The 20,401-nt window shown below is 41.6% G+C and overlaps 1 protein-coding gene across 1 annotated transcript in view; it reads left to right on the forward strand.

The window, feature by feature from the left end:
* lrp5 (low density lipoprotein receptor-related protein 5) overlaps nt 1-20,401 on the forward strand; it is a 50,575-nt gene that overhangs the window by 17,897 nt on the left and 12,277 nt on the right. Inside the window, exons 8-18 of the mRNA XM_028430329.1 lie at nt 2,117-2,205; nt 2,287-2,505; nt 2,694-2,782; nt 3,289-3,460; nt 17,374-17,590; nt 17,683-17,836; nt 18,316-18,451; nt 18,629-18,855; nt 19,355-19,539; nt 19,947-20,095; nt 20,219-20,396. Of these exons, the coding sequence (XP_028286130.1) occupies nt 2,117-2,205; nt 2,287-2,505; nt 2,694-2,782; nt 3,289-3,460; nt 17,374-17,590; nt 17,683-17,836; nt 18,316-18,451; nt 18,629-18,855; nt 19,355-19,539; nt 19,947-20,095; nt 20,219-20,396 (1,815 nt within the window). The remainder of the gene's footprint in view (nt 1-2,116; nt 2,206-2,286; nt 2,506-2,693; nt 2,783-3,288; nt 3,461-17,373; nt 17,591-17,682; nt 17,837-18,315; nt 18,452-18,628; nt 18,856-19,354; nt 19,540-19,946; nt 20,096-20,218; nt 20,397-20,401) is intronic.

The raw sequence follows: 20,401 nt of genomic DNA on the forward strand, positions 1-20,401 counted from the left end.
AAAGGGTGTCAATATTAGTCTATTTAATTTACTCATTTCCTTTTGTTTATTTATTTATTACAAACAATCTGACAAGAGTTGAATATAGTTCTGCTCTGTGCTTGGAACAAACCTAAATAAAAACACCAAATGTCATGTTGTTGTTTCTAGTGTATAATGAAGTGAAGATTATATCAGCTAATGCAGTGAAACACTAACTGACCAGCCGCCATGTTGATTCCCACGATGCTAAAACAATACAGCCTTATCCTGCAAAATCACAACACGATTAGAAATTGTCTGTGTCTGTTAGACTGTGTGTTATGTATTATGTGTTACATTTGAATGAAGCATGCCAGCCAATCACTTAGCTGCTGTTGACAATATGAACAACAATGCTCTATTGTGTCAGTTTGCAGTTTGGGTTTCTGTGTATGTGTATCTTGTGTGTCTTTGTGTCCATGCTTCTAATTTGTTTTGCTTGGCTGGTTAAATTGAAGACATTTGTTATTGTGCTGGCAGTAGAGAGAGAGAGAGAGAGAGAGAGAGAGAGAGAATGTGTGTGTGTGACTGTTTGTCAGGAGTCCTTAAGTTTCTCAAAATGAAGTCAAGCGAAGAGAAGAGTAAAATCACAGATGCATTCTTTTTTCATTCTTTCCCTTTATTAATCCTGCTTTGCCTCAGACACTTATAATGATGGAACAACTCTATTTCAAACTAATTTATGCACTTGTCAATGTGTTTTTGTGTTTGTACGTTTTACAAAATGCATATTTTATGGACCTTCTTGTGATATCTGGTATTTCTGTTGCACATCCATGGTTTTGCCGTAAGATTCAAGTGAATTGATTTGAAATGTGAGACAAAAATTTGAAAGATAGATATGGCAGGTAGGGAATAGAAACACTTTGAACTGCTTTAAATGTAAGATCTTAAGAGTCAGACGTGTAAGAGACAAAGAAGAACGGTTAATTGTCTCCCATGGGGTGAGTTTGGCTCCTCTAAAAATCAACCAACAGCCAAGCACATTGAAAGATCCCACAGGAGAGCATAGCCCTTTGTTTCCAGACTAGTCAGAGTAAGGAGGCAAAAAGTGATAACAGTGGAGGTTGGTTCTAGCTTAAAATCTCTTATTCCTTAGTTGGATTGATATTGAACTGTCCGGTTGTAATAAAGATACCAGCTATTCTGTTGGATGATGTAAAAAATAAAGCTGACAACTTTACGGATTTCGTCTATTGCGGGTTATTTTTGGAACGTAACCTCCGCGATTATTGAGGGTCCGCTGTATCTAAAAAATGTGGACCTATAAAAATACATATTTAAGTTCACTCATATCTGTGATTATGCTGTTCCAAAGAGGTGCAGGACTTTATATTGCAGTGAATAATGAATGAAGTACATTGTAGCCTTCACTTGATTGTAAGCTGTGTTGTCATGCTTTGACCAACAAAATTGTGGTTTTATTAGGTAGGTAGGATTGCATGTTTGTGTGGGTCATTTAGTCCAGAGCACAGCACTAAGTTAGCGAGTACAATGTCATATCAAATAGCTGTCAACACAGGTTGAAACTTGGCTGTTTGTAGTGTTAGAATTACTGTTAATATGTGAGTGTGCTCAAACACACACTTTTTTTGTTTTTGGTCTGGATCTGGGGTACTGAAGTGTAAACACACTAAGACCCCAGGGGCCATGTCAGAATAATTTGCTGTTTAGATTTAGCGCAATTTAGGTACCGTATAGTCTCACAGATTTTTCACATTTTTTACAGTAATGGCAAATATGTTTACAGCAAATTTTTTTTAGGTGGCCACCTAGACTTGTTGAATTGGTTCTAAAATTTTTTCCTAAAGGGCAGTCATGCACATGTTGTTTTACAATGTTTTGTAAACCTGACTATAAACAATATTGTCCTTTTGTGAGATTTATACTGTAATGTATGACTGTTAAAATAGAATTACAAAACAATTATGTTTTAACATAAAGGTGAATGTCAAAAATGACATATGTCTTACATATATATCATCAAATATAAAAATTGTACTATGATCTCTTGTGTTCATGCGTCAAATTCAATGGATTGGATGGACTGTTAAAAGTTAACTGGAATCAATAAAATCCAATATGCGTGTCCTAGGTGCAGAGCAGGTTTTGTTGCTGGCTCGACGGACAGATTTAAGGAGAATCTCACTAGACCTGCCAGACTTCACTGACATAGTACTACAGGTAAATATACACATACACCGAATGACCAGTCTATTCTTGCTGTGGTCTGAAATATTTATAATTTTCCTTCTATTCATGCAGGTCAATGACATTCGCCATGCAATAGCTATAGACTACGACCCAGTTGATGGTTATGTCTATTGGACAGATGATGAAGTGCAGGCCATCCGGCGATCCTATATTGATGGCAGCAATGCTATGATGCTGGTTACCACAGAGATCAACCACCCAGATGGGATTGCTGTTGACTGGGTAGCAAGAAACCTTTACTGGACTGACACTGGCACTGACCGGATTGAGGTAGGGGGGGGCATTGGTTGTCAAGGCGGCGGCCTACACGCTTGGTGCAATTTAAAAATATTTGATAAATGTGATTGTAGGTTAAATTAGGCCTCTGGTGCAATTGAACTGATTCTTGTTAAGACAACTGTGTAAACAATGTTCTACTTTTACTAGTGCATGCATATTTAAAATGTTTTCTTCTACAGGTTACCAGGCTGAATGGAACCTCTAGAAAAATTTTGATTTCTGACCACCTGGATGAACCCAGAGCCATTGTTCTGGACCCTGTTAATGGGTAGGTATTGTCAATCTGGGAGGGTGTTTATGCACTACAGTTGTAAAAAAAGCTCAAGGCCATACACCCTAGAAGGTAAAATGTAGGCAAGACTTTGTCAGAGTATTTCAGAGAGAAGAAGCTGTGTGTTTCTTTAACGTCGAAGAAGTAGTAAAACCTATAAAGGCTCTGGGCTCTCGCTTGATGCTAAAGCTGTTGCAACCTGGTGCCTTTGGCTGGTTTTCGTGGTTCCCTGGGGGATGGTCGTAAAGTTTGTATCCAGCACTCCCCTCTTTCCATGAGTAGTCTTCATATTATGTTGCAAAAGAAAATGGAAAGATCTTGGAGCAGGCTGCAGGGTGGGAGAAGAGATATTGTATACCGGTACACATTTTCTAATCATCCAAAGCAGCTTCAGAGTCTTCACAGTGTCCCTCTAAATGTTTTAACTTTAAATATTGATTATAAATGTGAAGATAACATATACATGTCTTTACAGCTTCTTTTGTTGCTGCTTTGCTTTTTAGTTATATGTACTGGACCGACTGGGGTGAACATCCAAAGATTGAGCGCGCCAACCTGGATGGAACAGACCGGGTGGTCCTGCTCAACAATTCTCTGGGATGGCCCAATGGACTGGCTTTAGATCATGCAGCTGGAAAACTATACTGGGGAGATGCTAAAACCGACAAGATAGAGGTACATCTAATAACAGCGTGTGTTGTCTTTCTTAAAATCTGGTCAAGAATGAATGGTTGTTTATTTTAATGCCTACACATCATGCACAATTGGAGACAAAATTTTTAGCCTGACCTATTGTTTTTGTGCCGTTCAATAGAGCAAAGAAATTTTGACACAATTGTTTATACACACTCAGTATAACAAGTATCATTTTGCGATCATGGCAAGTTTGGATTTGTGAAACAGGATTGGTAATGTCTACAAAGCAGGATAAGGATATACAAGTTTATGAAAGCACTTTTAAATTTCAACAACTGGCATGAGAGGTATTATCATCAATAATAATAATATCATCAATTATTAGGGAAAAAATGATTTGAATCCCTGCTATTTTTGTCAGTTTGCCCACTGACAAAGACTGGCAATGGCAGGTTTATTTAAAGTCAGTAAGAGACAGAACAATAACAAAAAAAAATCCAGAAATCCAGAAAATGCATTTAAAAAAAAGTTAATTTGCATTTTCATGAATGAAATAAGGTATTTGAGCCTTTCACAAAACATGTTTTAGTACTAGGTGGCGAAACCTTTGTTGGCAATCACAGGGGTCAGATATTTCTTGTAGTTGGCCACAAGGTTTGCACACATCTTGTCCCACTTTGTCCCACTCCTGTTTGCAGATCCTTTCCAAGTCATTAATGCTTCATGGCTGATCTTTGACAGCTTGAACCTTCAGCTACCTCCCCAGAATTTCTATGGGATTTAGGTCTGGAGACTGACTAGGCCACTCCAAGACCTTAATATGCTTCCTCTTGATCAATCCTTCGTTGCCCTGGCCGTGTGTTTTGGATCATGCTAGAATACCCACCCACAGCCCGTTTTGAATGCCCTGGCTGAGGGAAGGATGTTCTCAGCTAAGATTTGATGGTACATGTACAAAATGGGAGTTTAGGTAGAAAAAGGGATGAGTCTGTACTGGCCTGACTTGATGTGTTGTATGTTTGTCCACTGACACATTATTGTATGTTGACTGCTGAACTGTTTAGTAGGCTGAATAGTTCATACTGTGTGTTCCTACTGTCATTTGTGTAACCGATGCTTGTTGGGCATCTGTCCTAAATGATCTTGGTTCTGAAGCGGTGTTGTGAAGCTGACATGCTGGATTTAAGCATACATTTTAATTGCCGCTTGTATTTCAGTTTTGCAATCAGCAAGTGGGGCTGAAGTGGGGCTAAAATTCTAATGCTGGAGTGATCTCTCCTGTTAAAAAACATGGCTGAGATGTTCGATGAAACCATTGATTTCTCTACAGACCTGTTTTTGTAAATGTGAAAACTTGAAATGGCTTTCTTAGTTTTCAGAAGGGAAGATTCTATGCTGTCCTGTGTCTCAGCCATGGAGTCACTGTCTCGATCTGTGGTTTGCTACTGTAAAGAATGTTGTATAACATTGAAAGATGTATAACACTGCCCTGCTGTGGTTGCATTGCATGGTATGGTACAGCAGTGTGTCTTTGGTGTAAGAGCAGCAGCTCACCTTTCACATTGTGGTTATGTTTGACATGTTGTCAGGAATATTCCTTGTGCAAACATCACCAGGCTGCTCCTTGACCCAACACTTTTTTGGTTGTTCACTTTTTTAAAGTCAAATTTAATTTTCTTACTACTTGAAAAGTATTTTCTTCACTAGAGTTATATCTGTAACCTCATTTACACTCACACATCTACAGCCCCTTCAACCCATTCACACATGCTTTATTGACACATGGCATAACTCTGAACGTGCAATGCTGGCATGTCTTTTAAAGCCTGCACTGAAATGGCTTTCAGCTAGCTTTGTGTAAACAAGCAAAAACAAAGGTGGAATAAAAGAGGGGAGAAGGAGGAGGTCCCTAGAGAGGCTTTATAGCAGCTTGTGAGACGCCAATAGACCGATATATCAGTTGGGCCCTTCTAGACATACTGAGTTTGGTTCAGAGAAGGAGTGGTACCTTTATAAAGCAAGCAGAAGAAGGATTGGTAATGTTGACTTTTGCACCCAATCACTTGGTGTCAATTACTTGCAAATTCACACATGGTCTCAGCTGGACTTTACATGGACTTTATATAATATAAGAACTTCAAATACAGCTCCTCTAGATGATTTCTGAAACATTTTGGTGCTGCAATGCATGTGTGAAAGCAGGCTGAAAAACAACAGGCAGGGTTGGGGGATGGTTGTTTTAAAGTCCTTCCCCCTCTCACCAAGACTTCTGTAGAGTAGTCCCCATTATTTTTCACCATGTGGGTATCACGCATCATGTCTTTTTTCTCTCTTCCCTATTTTCCATAACATTACGACATCTACCTTACATGACCCTTACCCTCTCTCTTCCCAATATTATTTTTTCCCACTTTCAGCTTGTTACTCTCCATATTGTCTCTTGTTAGCAATTTCCTTGATTTTTATTGAATTTGATTCTTATTATTCAGATTTGGTCATTTGTGATTTATTTATCTGTGTGTTTATAAAAGATTACTTGTGATATATTTCATAGCAGCAAAGATGGAGCTAATGACAACAAAATACTGAATTGCTTAGCTTTCAGGCTGAATGCTTACCAAGTGAAAGGTTCTGGCTGCTCTGTCTCACCCTCCCTCCCTTTCCCTTCTGTTTCTTTCAGTCAGGGTGGAGAGACCCACCTCAAAGGGCTTTTTTATATTTCAGCCTTGTTTTTATTCCATTCAATAGAAATTGCTGCTGGGGGTGAAGACATTTCCATTGGATGCCTGTCTCGTCTCTTGTGTATTTGTGTGTGTGAGTGTAATTGTGTATGCCCACTTTTAAGTCATGTCCATTTCACACCTCTTTGACAGACCAGTAGATTCATTGCAAGTTGAGTTAAAGGCAAATTCTAGTTTGTTAAAACTGTCTTATAATTATAGTTTTGTCATGGCCTGCACTTGTGCAGCTGAGGTTTTCTTAGTTTGCAAGCACTTTTGTCTATGTGTTCTTTGTTCATCTATTCTAAAGACCTAAGCTATAACTTGGCTACGGATGATGTTTTTAGTATGCTCAGGAGCCTGTTGGCTCAGCTGTGAGCTAAAAAGATACTACTTTCCAATGAGACTCAAAGCCAATATCAGTGCACGATAGTTCATGTAAATGGTTTCATACAACCGCAAGTAAAAGTATTAAAAAAAGTAAATTTAAACAAATGTAGGGCATTGAGTTTTTGGTTTAGGACCTGGCTTAAACTTTAGTGTGTGGTCAGTAAAATGTTTGTAACCTAATGGAATGTCCTCTAAAGTGTGTATTTGTGTGAAGTGCACCTGCCAAACAGCTGAAAACTGAACAGCTCACAGCAGTTAACTTTCTGAAAATGAAGAGAGAATGATAAAAGAACACTGGAGTACCCCCCCCCCCCTTCTTTTTTTTTAAGTAATCTGACTCCCTCTCTACCTCCTCATGTGTAAAACCCCTCTGAAGTTACCGGCGATAGCCCCCTCCTTTTAAAAGAAGTGTGTGTGTGTGTGTGTGTGTGTGTGTGTGAGAGAGAGAGAGTGAACGAGAGAGAGAGAGGTGTTGGTTTGAAACTCACTCACACACACAAAATGGCTGCTTTGTTGTGATTTTGCAGATTGACTATGCGTAGTCTCATTTATATACACTGTTGAGCAAAATGTAACAGTGTTTGTGTGGGTGTGTGTGTGTGTGTGTGTGCTCTATTCAGTGGGAAACCGGCCCAAATGGCTCTTTTAATGCTGAAGGTTGCCGACCCCTGATATAGACAAAATAGGAGCTATAGCTGAGCTATTACTCTGAGCTGAAATGACAGACTGATTATAAAAGAGGATTTCTATGTCTCAATAAAGAGTTGATAAGGTTACCTGTTAGGGTTTATTGAATTTCGCAGCTCTACCAAGCAGATTCATCAGCAGCCCCCGTCCACCTTTTATTTAGACGCACAAAACTTTGAAGGATTATGCAGCACTGCAGGAAGCACAAAAAGCTTCTGGGATCCATATCCTAAACCCAATAGGAGGTCCTCTAGCCAAGGCTGTAGGCAAGTTGTCACTAAGGTCCATACACTTTACTGTTTTGGGTTAGTCCACTCCTAACACCTTGGAGATGAAAAGTTATCAAAGCTCTTATATCGGTCAAAATCTGATGACTCTCATTGAAACTGGACATGGATATGACCAAGTAATGTTATTCCAGTCTTTCTCAAACTTTACTTGTTCGCTTAGAGTTCCAACCTAAAGCCATTAATATGCTACTATGCTACTACTCAAAATGTGACCTGTCCAGGGTGTACCCCGCCTCTCACCCCTAGATAACTGTGATAGGCTCCAGCCCCCACTGACCCTGCACTGCAGGACAAAGTGGGTTTAGATAATATATGGATGGATGGATGTACTGAAAAAGTCATAGGGCCACTATGCATCACTTCCTTGGGTGCGAGGGTCTGATGATCATTGCTGCTTGCAGCTTTAACTCACTGGATTTTCAGTGTGATTACAAATTTGTACAATGACCACCAGCAGAGATTTTCAACTCGAATAATTTGTGCATCAAAATCCTATAACAGTAGTCTATGGAGAGTGACACATTTTGTTTTAATCCCGTTTGAGTGGCATCCTTTATTACACATAACATGTCCAAATTAAAAGACAAATCAAGAGATAATTCTACAAATAAATGACGTATGTTGCAAAACCGTTCTACTCTCAGAAGGATCTATTCTCAGTTATTAATTAGCCAGTTATCTCCTTGCCTCACTTGACTATATCATCTTCCACTCATTGATCAATTTGCGCATTGCTTACAAATGCTCCTCTAATGAAAGGCTGACTCACAAAAGTAGAAACACTACCAGGGTGTCTGTACATTTCCTGTTTGTTTATGCAGGAAACAGATAGCTGTGTGCATTTATGGGTTTGTATCATGAATGTATGTTGTCTGACCACATAAGAGCACAGTTTAGGATTAGTGCAGGTAATTTTAGATGAGGGGAAAAATATTTGGAAAGTATGTTTTTTTCCAAAGGATTGGTCATAACATAATAGACAGGCATAATGAGGTTTTACTGTATCAGTCAACACTGAGATATACCATATATACAAAAAAAAACAAGTCTATATGCACCTTTTGTCATGCCTTGGAAGTTGTTTATACAAGTTTATATTCCATTCTCTATATTTATTTATTTATTTTTAAAAAAGTTTTCTCGTGTCAAATAAACAAACAATAATCTGTGATTAGATTAGTGCTGAAGAAAGAAAGCTGACAAAACAAACTGAACTTTTAATCCTATATTTGTGGTGTTTATTGTGACATTTCATTTTCATTTCAGTTCAATTCTATTTTACAGTAGATTTAAACATTCACTGCCAACACTTGACTGATTCTCGTGTTGCTGCCTGATCACTTATGCTTCTTCCCATAGTTAACTGCTTCATGTGATGTCTGAAGTTAGAAAGGAAATAAATGTTTTGCTGCAGATCATTTTTTATATGGACACACAGTTAGCTGTCAAAGTTTTCATGGAAATCCTTGTTGATGCTAGATTTTTGGGGTTGCGAATGAATAACTTTGTGAACCCTGGATTTATTCTGTTAATCGCAGAATGTATGTGAACGTGTGAATGTATGTGAACAGTCCTGTCCTGACTTCTCTCTGCATGTTCAATGAGATCTTTGTTACTTTTCTGTTTGCATTCTTTCTAATTTTTTTGTCCTTCTCCTACCATGTCCATCAACAAATGAGACTTTCTCACCAAAATGAACAGAAGAAAAGAAAATCACACTCCTAGTGCATAATTCTTCCTGAAAAAGCCAGCAGAGGAACAGACTGAGGAGGAGAGGAGGAGAGGAAAGAAAAGAGAGTCTCTCTGCCATCTTTTCATTGGAATGGCCATGTCTAATTGTGTCACAGCAATAAATGAATAGGTTTTATTTGACGGGGTCAGGAACCTCCCTAGGATCAGAGGCCCATCAAAGTGAATGGTTTATTTTTTTCTCTCTTTGCTCACCCACTCATCTCCACCCTCTGAATGGATATTTAAATGAGTATTCACTAAACAGATAGCGGGATACATGGTTGCCCATCACAACAACACACACTAAACCTCTCTAAATCTCTCTCTCTCTCTCTCTCTTTTGTTCTACAGTTGATTTTTATCTTTGCAAAAGCAAGTATATACACTATCTTTGAGTAAATTAAGTCTGTATCTATGATACATACCCGCAAATGTTTAGTGAAGTCATTGTGAAATCCATTGTCTGTATCCTTTGTTTTCAAAAGAATTAATTAAGAGTTCATGTTAGTTTGTTGGTTCTTTGGTTAGAAGGCTGTGTAGATTGTTGGAAATGGCATCTAATGCTTTATGTGTGTTATGTGGTCTCTAGTGTAGGAAAAATAATTAGGCCTGTTCAACAAGCTCTTGCACTCCGACCCCCTCCCCCCCATCGCCCCCCCCCCCCCCCCCCCCCCATCGGCCCCCTCCCCCCCCCCATCGCCCCCCCTCCCAATGAAGGAAATAAGCGGCAAAGACAAAAGTAGAGACATGTCTGTGTATAAAGTCTGTCAATATATGTACAAATTCTTAGAAAGCAATAACTTCCTGTTTACAGTATGTGGGGCTGTCCAAACTTTTCTGCTCTGGTAAAAAATGAAATAGATTTTAAAATTTCCATCACACCAGAGAACTCACGAGAGTATGCACACATGTTCAGGGTTGGGTGTTTATAACATGAAACAAAATTGAGGATTTTAGGAGCATTCGTGATGGCGTTATACCTGCTGTAGTACCTTATGTGTCGACTAGGCAGTCAGAACCATTGACAGTAAAAACTATGGACAGAGCTTCCGTGACGTCACCCTTTTGTTTCTGAAGAGCCGTTTTGAGGCTTGGTGGGAGGTTCCGGGACGTGATGACCGCCGCCATGTTGGCAGCGTCACGTCTGCCAAAACTCCAAATATGAACAAAGAGGGGGAGCACGAGCGAGTTTAGGGGGGCGGGCGATCGTGGAAGCAGGAAACTTGCTGTGATACGTCAACTGTCTGTCACTTAAGCGGCAACGCTCATAATTAGGCGTAATTTTAAGTCCGCATACAATTGAAATAGAATAGAATATACTTTATTCATCCCTTTGGGATGGTCCCTCGGGGAAATTTGGGTACCAGCAGCACTACAACACCAACAGTCAGAGCAAGAGTTAAATAGAATAAAATAGAATATAGTGCAGTAAAAAATAAAAGATAAGAGGAATTATTTACAAACATTGCACACCAGCATAGATGGTCATGTGATTATAGTGCAGTAAATGTAAAGTAATTATGTACAAAATTTGCACAGCAGCATAAATGGTAGAGATGGATTATTGCACAGTATATAAATTATTGCACGTGTGTTGTATCAGGCAGGCTGTGCTCCTCCCTTCCTTCTCCCCCTCCTGCCAAAAGCAGAGTTGTAAAGTTTGATGGATCGAGGGACAAAAGAGTCTCTGAGTCTGTTGGTCCTGCTCTTGGGGAGGAGCAGCCTGTGACTGTTCAGGCTCCTCTGAGCGCTGATGACAGTGTGCAGAGGATGACTGGCATCGTCCACAATAGCCAGGAGTTTTCTTAGTGTTCTCCTCTCTGCCACTGTCACCAGGGAGTCCAGCTTCATGCCGACCACAGAGCCGGCCCGCCTAATAAGTCTGTCCAGCCTGTTAGCACACCTTTTGTTTATGTTACCCCCCCAGCAGACAACAGCATAAAAAAGTGTACTGGCCACCACAGACTGGTAGAACATCCACAGGAGTTTCCTGCAGATGTTGAAGGCTCCCAGTCTTTGCAGGAAGTACAGACGGCTCTGGCCCTTCTTGTACAGGTGATCTGTACAGCATGTCCAGTCCAGCTTGTTTTCCAGCCACAACCCGAGGTACTTGTAGTTGCCTACAATCTCCACCTCGTCGTCCCTGAGGTGTTAAGCTGGAGATGGTTCTCCTGACTCCGGGTGACAAAGTCGCTGACTACATTTACATACATATATGTACATCTGTACTCATCCTCTCCGTCATCCCTGATACACCCCACGATGGCTGTGTCATATGCAAACTTCTGGATGTGACACAGTTCTGAGTTGTAGCAGAAGTCTGAGGTGTAAAGGGTGAAGAGGAGGGGGGCCAGCACTGTCCCCTGGGGAGCTCCGATGCTGACAGTGTCTGATGTGGTGTCCTTTAAGCTGGATCCATACTCCGCGAGACAAAGACATTTTTCCCCCCTGCAGACGTTACGCCCACAAAATGACGTCATTTTTTGTCTCTGACCGCCCGCTGATCCGCACTTTTGTGCACAGGGTCCGGGCCGAACTTTGTCTTTCAAGGCTGTGCGGCAACCATGCTGTGATTGGTCGGAATTTATTGTGGGCGTGATGAAAGTGGAGAAGCGCAAGAGCCTCTCCAGGTATATAGGTAGGTGTATAAACAGCGCTGATTCAACAGATTTAGATAAGACCATACCGGTTTTGCATGATGAGCAATAAAAGAAAGAAAGAAAGGCAAGTCAGGGTGATTTGTCACCAATAACTCCAGACAGCCATTCACACATACCAGATGGTGACTGTTATTACCATTCTATATACTCCTACATACCCGGGCATAATAGGCTCGTTAACAATGTCTGTATATCTTTGCTATTGTTACTTTTAATGTCGCATCTTCACAGCTCATCACCGGACAGTTTGAAGTATCGCAGGCACATTGGAACACAGTAGATGTGCAAATGTGGTCATAACGGCACAAACACTGAATCTTTGCTATTGTTACTTTTAATGTCGCATCTTCACAGCTCATCACCGGACAGTTTGAAGTATCGCAGGCACATTGGAACACAGTAGATGTGCAAATGTGGTCATAACGGCACAAACACTGAATCTTTGCTATTGTTACTTTTAATGTCGCATTTTCACAACTCATCGGACATCTCACGCTGTTGCAGGCACCCTCTCTGTATAATGCCCTCTTGCCATGGCACACGTCCTTGTGGTGTGTTAAAAAACTCAGTAAAGTCTTTCCTCATAGTTTAGTGGGCGGGCCGTATGAGGAGTTCTGCACACACACGTCTTGCGGAGTATGGTACCTCAGTGCGGAAAAGACCTTTTTTTTTATCTCTTACCACCCGTGGAGTGCGTTCTCCGCTCTTTGTCTCGTGGAGTATGGAACAGCCATTAGTCTGACGTACTGCGGTCTCTCCGTGAGGTAGTCAGCAATCCAGGACACCAAGTATTGTCTTCATCAGCTGTGATGTGAGTGCCACCGGTCTGTAGTCGTAGTTGTAGAGGGCAGTTTCTCTTTGGATCTGGAACAACACAGGATGTTTTCCACAGGGTAGGCACTCTCCCCAGACTGAGACTGAGATTGAAGACATGCTGGAGTGGTTTCCCCAGTTCAGCAGCGCAGGTCCTCAGCAGACGAGAAGAGGCCCGCCACTTTCCTTGGGTGGGGCCTCCTCAGTTCTCTCCTCACCTGGTCTGCTGTGATGGATGGATGTTGAGATGGGGGGGGGATGAAGGGTGTTGAGATGGGGGGAGGGGTGATAGGTGGGGAGAGGGCTGCACAGGGGGTGGAGTCAGGGGGTCATACACTGCAGTGAGGAGGGGGGGGGGCAGTGGGCTGGTCAAAGCGGTTGAAGAAGTTGTTCAGCCTGTTTGCTTCCTCCACTGTCCCCCCTGCTGTTGTGGCCTTTGATCTGTAGCCTGTGATGGTGTTGACACCATCCCAGACCTCCTTCATGCGTTTCTCACTCCGTTTCTTCTCCACCTTCCTCCTGTAGCTGTCCTTTGCCTCTTTCAGGCATTGTTTCACCTCCCGCTGTGCTGATTGAATAGCCTCTCTGTCTCTGTTCATGAAGGCCACCTTTTTCTTGTTGAGGGCAGCTTTAACATCTTGTGTTACCCAAGGTTTGTTATTTGGGTAACAGCGGACAGACTTGTTTGGGGAGACTACATCCAGGCAGAAGTTAAGGTAGTCTGTCAGACAGTGAGTCTGCTCCTCTATGTCCCTGCCGTGTGTTTTCAGCAGTACATCCCAGTCAGTGGTGTCAAAGCAGTCCCTCAGAGCATCCTCTGCTTCAGGTGACCACTTCCTGATTAAACGAGTGGTTTTGGACATCCTTTTGACCAGGGGGGTTTACTGTGGCTGTAGGTGGACCAGGTTATGGTCAGACTTTCCAAGTGGGGGGAAAGGGGTGGCTCTGTAGGCGTCCTTCACGTTGGCGTACAGCAGGTCTATTGTTCTGCCTGGTAGAAGGAGGTCAAGGTGGAGTCCAGGGAAGCATGGTTAAAGTCCCCAGATATGACCATAAACGCCTCGGGGTGCTTTGTCTGCAGCTTTGCCGTTAAGCTGGATCCATACTCCGGGAGACAAAGACATTTTTCCCCCCTGCAGACGTAACGCCCACAAAATGACGTCATTTTTTGTCTCTGACCGCCCGCTGATCCGCACTCCTGTGCACAGGGTCCGGGCCGAACTTTGTCTTTCAAGGCTGTGCGGCAACCATGCTGTGATTGGTCGGAATTTATTGTGGGCGTGATGAATGTGGAGAAGCGCAAGAGCCTCTCCAGGTATATAGGTAGGTGTATAAACAGCACTGATTCAACAGATTTAATTAATTCAACAATGGATGTTTTTGAGGAGAAGCTTGCTGAGGCAACAACTCCTGGAAGGAGATAGCAATGATACTTTGCACAGAAGAGAGTGTGTGTCGCAAAAAGTGGCGCTACCTGCGCGACAGATTTGCAACGGCAAGACGCCGTGTGCATATTCGTCTCCTCGTCCATCTCCTTTAACAAAGCTGCAAAATCCATAATGTCAGCTGCTGTACCTTCCTCTGTTCGCAAACACTGGAGGTGGGCTGTGTGTGATGTTGTTCCTGTTTGGTGTCTGACGTGCGCTGCAGTGGGCGCACACACACGTCTCGCGGAGTATGGTACCTCCGTGCGGAAAAGACCTTTTTTTTATCTCTTACCACCCGTGGAGCGCGTTCTCCACTCTTTGTCTCGCGGAGTATGGATCCAGCTAAAGTTCGGCCGGACCCTGTGCACAGGAGTGCGGATCAGCGGGCGGTCAGAGACAAAAAATGACGTCATTTTGTGGGCGTAACGTCTGCAGGGGGGGAAAATGTCTTTGTCTCGCGGAGTATGGATCCAGCTTAAAGCTGGATCCATACTCCTCTCTGTATAATGCCCTCTTGCCATGGCACAAGTCCTTGTGGTGTGTAAAAAAACTCAGTAAAGTCTTTCCTTATAGTTTAGTGGGCGGGCCGTATGAGGAGTTCTGCACACACGCGTCTCGCGGAGTATGGTACCTCAGTGCGGAAAAGACCTTTTTTTTGTATCTCTTACCACCTGTGGAGCGCGTTCTCCGCTCTTTGTCTCGCGGAGTATGGATCCAGCTTTACTGTGTGTATCTTCTCACAGGCAGCTGATGCGTCCGCGCTCGGTGGGACGTAAACACAGAGCACGATCACGTGACTTAGCTCCCTCGGCAAGTAACAGTTCCAAGTCCTGGCAACACAGTACCTTTTTCACCGAGACGTGTCCTGGGCAACACCAATGCTCGTTCACATATATGATGAGCCCCCCCACCTCTGCTCTTCCCGCAAGCGTTCGTGTCTCTGTCGGCTCTCACAGCAGTAAAGCCCGGTAGATCCACGTTAGCATCCGAGGGTTGTTATTGTTTTTTCTATTAGTGATGAGTAGTAAGTTGTTCTGGCTTTACAAAGGGCCTTCTTATATGTCAGTAAACTGTCTCTCCAGGCCTTCTGGGATTCAACTGATTTAGGGAAGTACCACTTTCTCTCCATCCGTCTGGATACCTGCTTCAGTGTTTAGATATTTTAATTATACCATGGAGCTAGCCTCCTAAGATATGTAATCTTCTTTTTCAGTGGTGTAACCATATCTAAAACTGTGTTTAATGTGGCTGCGGTGTTGTTGACAAAGCAATCAATTTCTGCAGGAGTATTTAAACCAGTACACTCTGTTGTACCTGGTGTTAAAGAGAGCTGTGATGGGATTTCATCCCTAAATCTGTCTACACAGTATTCTCAGAGAGGCATCAGCTGTAGTAAGCCTTTTTGTTGTGTGCTCTTAGGTCTGTTCGGGTAAGATTGAATGTTATAAGAGTAGTTGAAAAGAGAGGTTTTGAGGAGCTACTAACAGGTTCTCAATTTTTAAGCCGTAGGTGAGAACCAGATCAAGGTGTGATTATGATAGTGTGTAGATGTACCATAAACTAGTTTGCTTTGTTTGTTCTGGTAAACTTGGTTAATTGTGGTATGGCCCCTAACCACAAGGTTGGGAATTCAATTCCACCCTGGCTGCATGCCGATATGTCCCTGGGCAAGACACTTAACTCTAAGTTGCTCACAAGCGCTTTGACTACCTTTGAGAAGGTAAAAAAGACTGCTATGTAAATATGCAACTTGTGTGTTTTTTTGTTCTTTTATTCACATTTTACATATTTTTCTGATAGATAATAGTAGAGATTATAGTGACTCTGCAGCTAAATCATGAATCACATCATAAACTATACTGAGAAAGAAAATTGTGCATCTTTACACTGAACACACCACAAATTTTACTAAGGTGAGAACAGCTTGAGGAAAAAATAAAATGACAACATATATGTAACTGAACAGATAATTTAAAAGCTATAAGTGCAGTGTTTTCCCTACCATCAGTGTTAATTTTGTTGACGAATCATTTTCGTCATAGTTTTCGTTAACAACCTTTTTTTGCTGATAAAAACGAGACGATAACTAAATAAAAACTATATAAACGCATGGTGCCAAAAACGAAGACGAAATGGATTGACATTTTCGTCAACGAATAAAAACGAGACGAAATTATTGATGGAGACGAGATCCAATCAGAGCAAATTTTGTTTGTGGAAGGGGGGGTCAGGACACAGCAACAGAGAGCCAATCAGAAGTGCTCTCTCTGCGTAAGGACGTTAACCCGCGATGCTGGAAGAAGGCGTACTCATGCATGGTAACACAACACAGGAGAAGAACAGACACACGGACACGTTTGATGTCAAGACAAACAACAGGGTTTGCAAACCGTGTGGAGCGACTATCAGCGGTAAAAACACAATAAACCTGAAGCAACATTTGCAGACGAGTCATCTTAACTTCCGTTCAAAGATACACGTGACAAAATCTATAAATGAAGACACCGCTGCTGATGGTTTTACAGCATGCGACCTGTTTCTGAGTTGTCACTGAAGTGTTTTGCTGTAGTTATGGAGTATTCATGAAGAAGGTCATGACTGAACAGTGTATTCAGGGAGAGCAGCTCTCTGTTCATTGGTTCTTTTGTGAAAAGGTCATAGCAATTAAAGAGGTGTTTGTTTCAAATAACACAAGTTAAAGCTGTGCCTGTTTTTATTGCACAATCAAACCTTAAATATTTCATGAAAAAATATATATCATAGAATTTTAGTAGACTAAATCCACGGCAGATTTAGTCGACTAAAATTCTTTGATATTTAGTCGACTAAAACTAGACTAAAAGTTAAAAAATGTGACTAAAATCAAATGACATTTTAGTCACAAGACTAAAATAAAAACTAAATCAGAAATTGCTGCCAAAATTAACACTGCCTACCATCATATAAATTGTTAACAGTTTTATTTTCTATACAGCAGCAAATCACAACAGAGGTTTATTTAACCCCCCTTTTCCTATATGAGTCTGTATAATGGTCTAATTTCGGTCTTTACATGGTCGCACCTTTATAATTCTCTTCGATGGAGTTCCGTCCCGATGCACACCCACACAAATACACACTGGAGTGATTATTAAATAAATGTGTATGCAGTTTTGCATTTAAACATGTCCACATTTGATAGTAAGTGTTAGATTTAACCCTTTGACCAATTTTCTTCTTTTGGCCCTTTTGCAGGTGATCAATGTAGATGGCAGTAACAGACAAACGCTTCTGGAGGACAAGCTTCCTCATATCTTTGGCTTTAGTCTGTTGGGTGACTACATCTACTGGACGGACTGGCAGAGACGTAGCATTGAGAGGGTCCACAAAGCCACAGCTGTACGAGAGATCATTATAGATCAGCTGCCAGATTTAATGGGCCTGAAGGCCACCAAAGTGACTGAGACTTTTGGTAAGATAAGATAGATATTTTGTTGTGATTAGTAAGAAAGAAATGTTAAATACATGTTGATATGACCTTTCTTTCCTTTTACCTGTGTCTAGGTACAAATGGCTGTGCAGTGGATAACGGCAAATGTAGCCATCTTTGTTTCTGGCGTCAGCAGGCTGTCAGCTGTGCCTGTCCCATGGGGATGGAGCTCCTCTCTGACCTCCAGACCTGTGTGGTCCCTGAGGCTTTCCTGCTCTTCACTAACAGGCATGTCTACCAGTCAGTCAATAGGACTTACGAACTGTGCTAGTAGTACCAACACATTAATGTTGTCTGCGTACATAAAATAGAGCCAAAAACAATGAAAAGAAGGAAGACAAGGACACTAATAACCATTATGATGTTAGTGGATGGAGGAGGATATATTGGGTTAGTTTTTTGTTTTTTGTGTAAAAAATACAATAAGAAGTCATCTAAATGTAATGGATCTTAGCATTAGGCAAAAGCAACTTTTGATGAATGCATCATATAACTTTATTCACTGTGCCATTATTTATTGAGCTGTCACTAAGAACAACAGTGTTTTCATGTCTGTTTCCACTTGGCCTTGACTCAATCTGAAAACTCCTGCATGGACTGGTTTCTGTATCAGTTCCAGTGCCTTTGTAGTGAGGTTGTAACTAAATTTGAATTTTAAAAACTAAAATAGATTTCTTTTTTAACTCTTACACTGCTTTCCTTTTCAGAGACAACATCCGAAGCATCTCTTTGGGTACCAACAGCAATGACGTGGCCATTCCTCTGACAGGAGTTAAAGAGGCCTCTGCTCTTGATTTTGATGTGTCTGAGAGAAGAATATACTGGACAGACATACAAGCCAAGGCATGCTTTGGAAATGCATTAAAGTTTGAATTTAGCTTAAGAAAAACACAAAAAAGTAAACATAAAAGTGATCTTAAAGTAACCCACTTGGATATTTGTTATCACTCAAGTTAATTTAGAATGGGTTCTTTGGTTTTGTTGTCCTGTAACTCACTCCCCTTTCTCTTCTCTCTTTAGAAAATCAGCAGAGCATATATGAATGGCAGCTCTGTAGAACATGTTATAGAGTTTGGACTTGACTACCCGGAAGGCATGGCTATTGACTGGATGGGTCGCAACATATACTGGGCAGATACAGGGACTAACCGCATTGAGGTGGCCCGTTTGGATGGCCAACACCGACAAGTTCTGGTCTGTAAGGACCTTGACAACCCACGGTCACTTGCTCTGGACCCAGCCAATGGGTAATACTTCCGCCCCCCCATGGCCAACATTTTCACTCTACACCTAATGCCCAATTATCTCTAGATATCATAATCACTGTGTCAGTCTGTGGGCATGTTGCATGAATGTTAAATACCTGTGCCAGCATGTTTGTGATATCATGGCCCAGCTGTCAACACACGACGTGTCTGATGTCACATAAACATGTTGAAACTTAAAGGAAAATAAAAACAAAGCAGTTTTCTTTTATTCAACTTTAAAGTTATGAGAGGAAACAAGTTTCTCATTTGCAATAGTGGTTCCCACACTTTTTCTGTGTGCCCCCTTTTGTAGACAAGAATATTTTCAAGCCTATAACACTATATGCGCACATTAAGAGTCTGTTGCTGAAGCTGCTCCTCAGCAGTATTATAATGCAGTGGTTTGGGAACCACTGCAATACATGATCCAATCTAAATATTGCTTTGTCAAAAACAGATTTTAACTTTTTTACAACTTTGTGTTATTTTCTCCCCACAGCTATATGTACTGGACAGAGTGGGGTGGTCGACCTCGTATAGCGAGAGCTTATATGGATGGCAGTACCATCATAACCTTGGTGGATAAAGTGGGCCGTGCCAATGGACTGACCATTGACTATGTAGACCATCGACTCTACTGGACTGACCTGGACACTTGCATGATTGAGAGTACCAACATGCAAGGTTTGAAAACACACATTCACACACACACACTAGCTTTCTCAACAACCAGTTAGCTGCAATGCTCAGGAGTAAAATAACATAATTAGTAAGCCTAAAATTTCTTGTACATCAGTAAATCTGTTGTTGCTGCACATGCAAGCTGTTTGCAAAATATGTTTTGTACACTGACATCTGCAAAATAACTTACAGTTATTGTGCATAGCTAACTTTAACTTAGAAAGTTCATACATCTTAACACAATAACATAGTTTCCATATGCTAATAAATGTTTTGAATCCTTGAATTCTTCCCATTTGTATAGAACTCTCTGTTGATGGTGGATGCTGCTGAATGTTTGGATGATGACATAATTAACAAGGGTATGAAGAACTCTGGCCAAATGTTAAATGTTGTCTTTTTGTATGCAGGCCTTCAAAGGGAGATCATAGTAGATGACCTCCCTCACCCCTTTGGTCTCACTCAGTACCGGGATTTCATCTACTGGACAGACTTTAACCTGCGCAGTATTGAGCGGGCAGACAAACGCAGTGGACGGAACCGCACTGTTGTGCTACAGGTATAGCACCAGTTTTATGGTGTCAGTTGATGCTACATTAAGAGCACCTTTTTGGCATTAAACTGGACATTTAACCGTTAAGTCAGGCAGAAAGGCTAAACTTCACTGCTGTCACATCTTCAGGGCCAGCTTGAGCTGATGCTGGACATCCTAGTGTTCCACTCCTCCCGTCAGGATGGCACCAATGAGTGCTCACATAACAATGGCGACTGTGCCCACCTGTGCCTGGCCACTCCTGCTGGTGCTCAGTGTCGCTGTGCCTCCCACTACACCTTGAACTCTGATGGAAGAAACTGTAGCTGTAAG

The sequence above is a fragment of the Parambassis ranga genome, chromosome 19 (assembly GCF_900634625.1).
Source record: "Parambassis ranga chromosome 19, fParRan2.1, whole genome shotgun sequence".
Lineage (NCBI taxonomy): Eukaryota > Metazoa > Chordata > Actinopteri > Ambassidae > Parambassis > Parambassis ranga.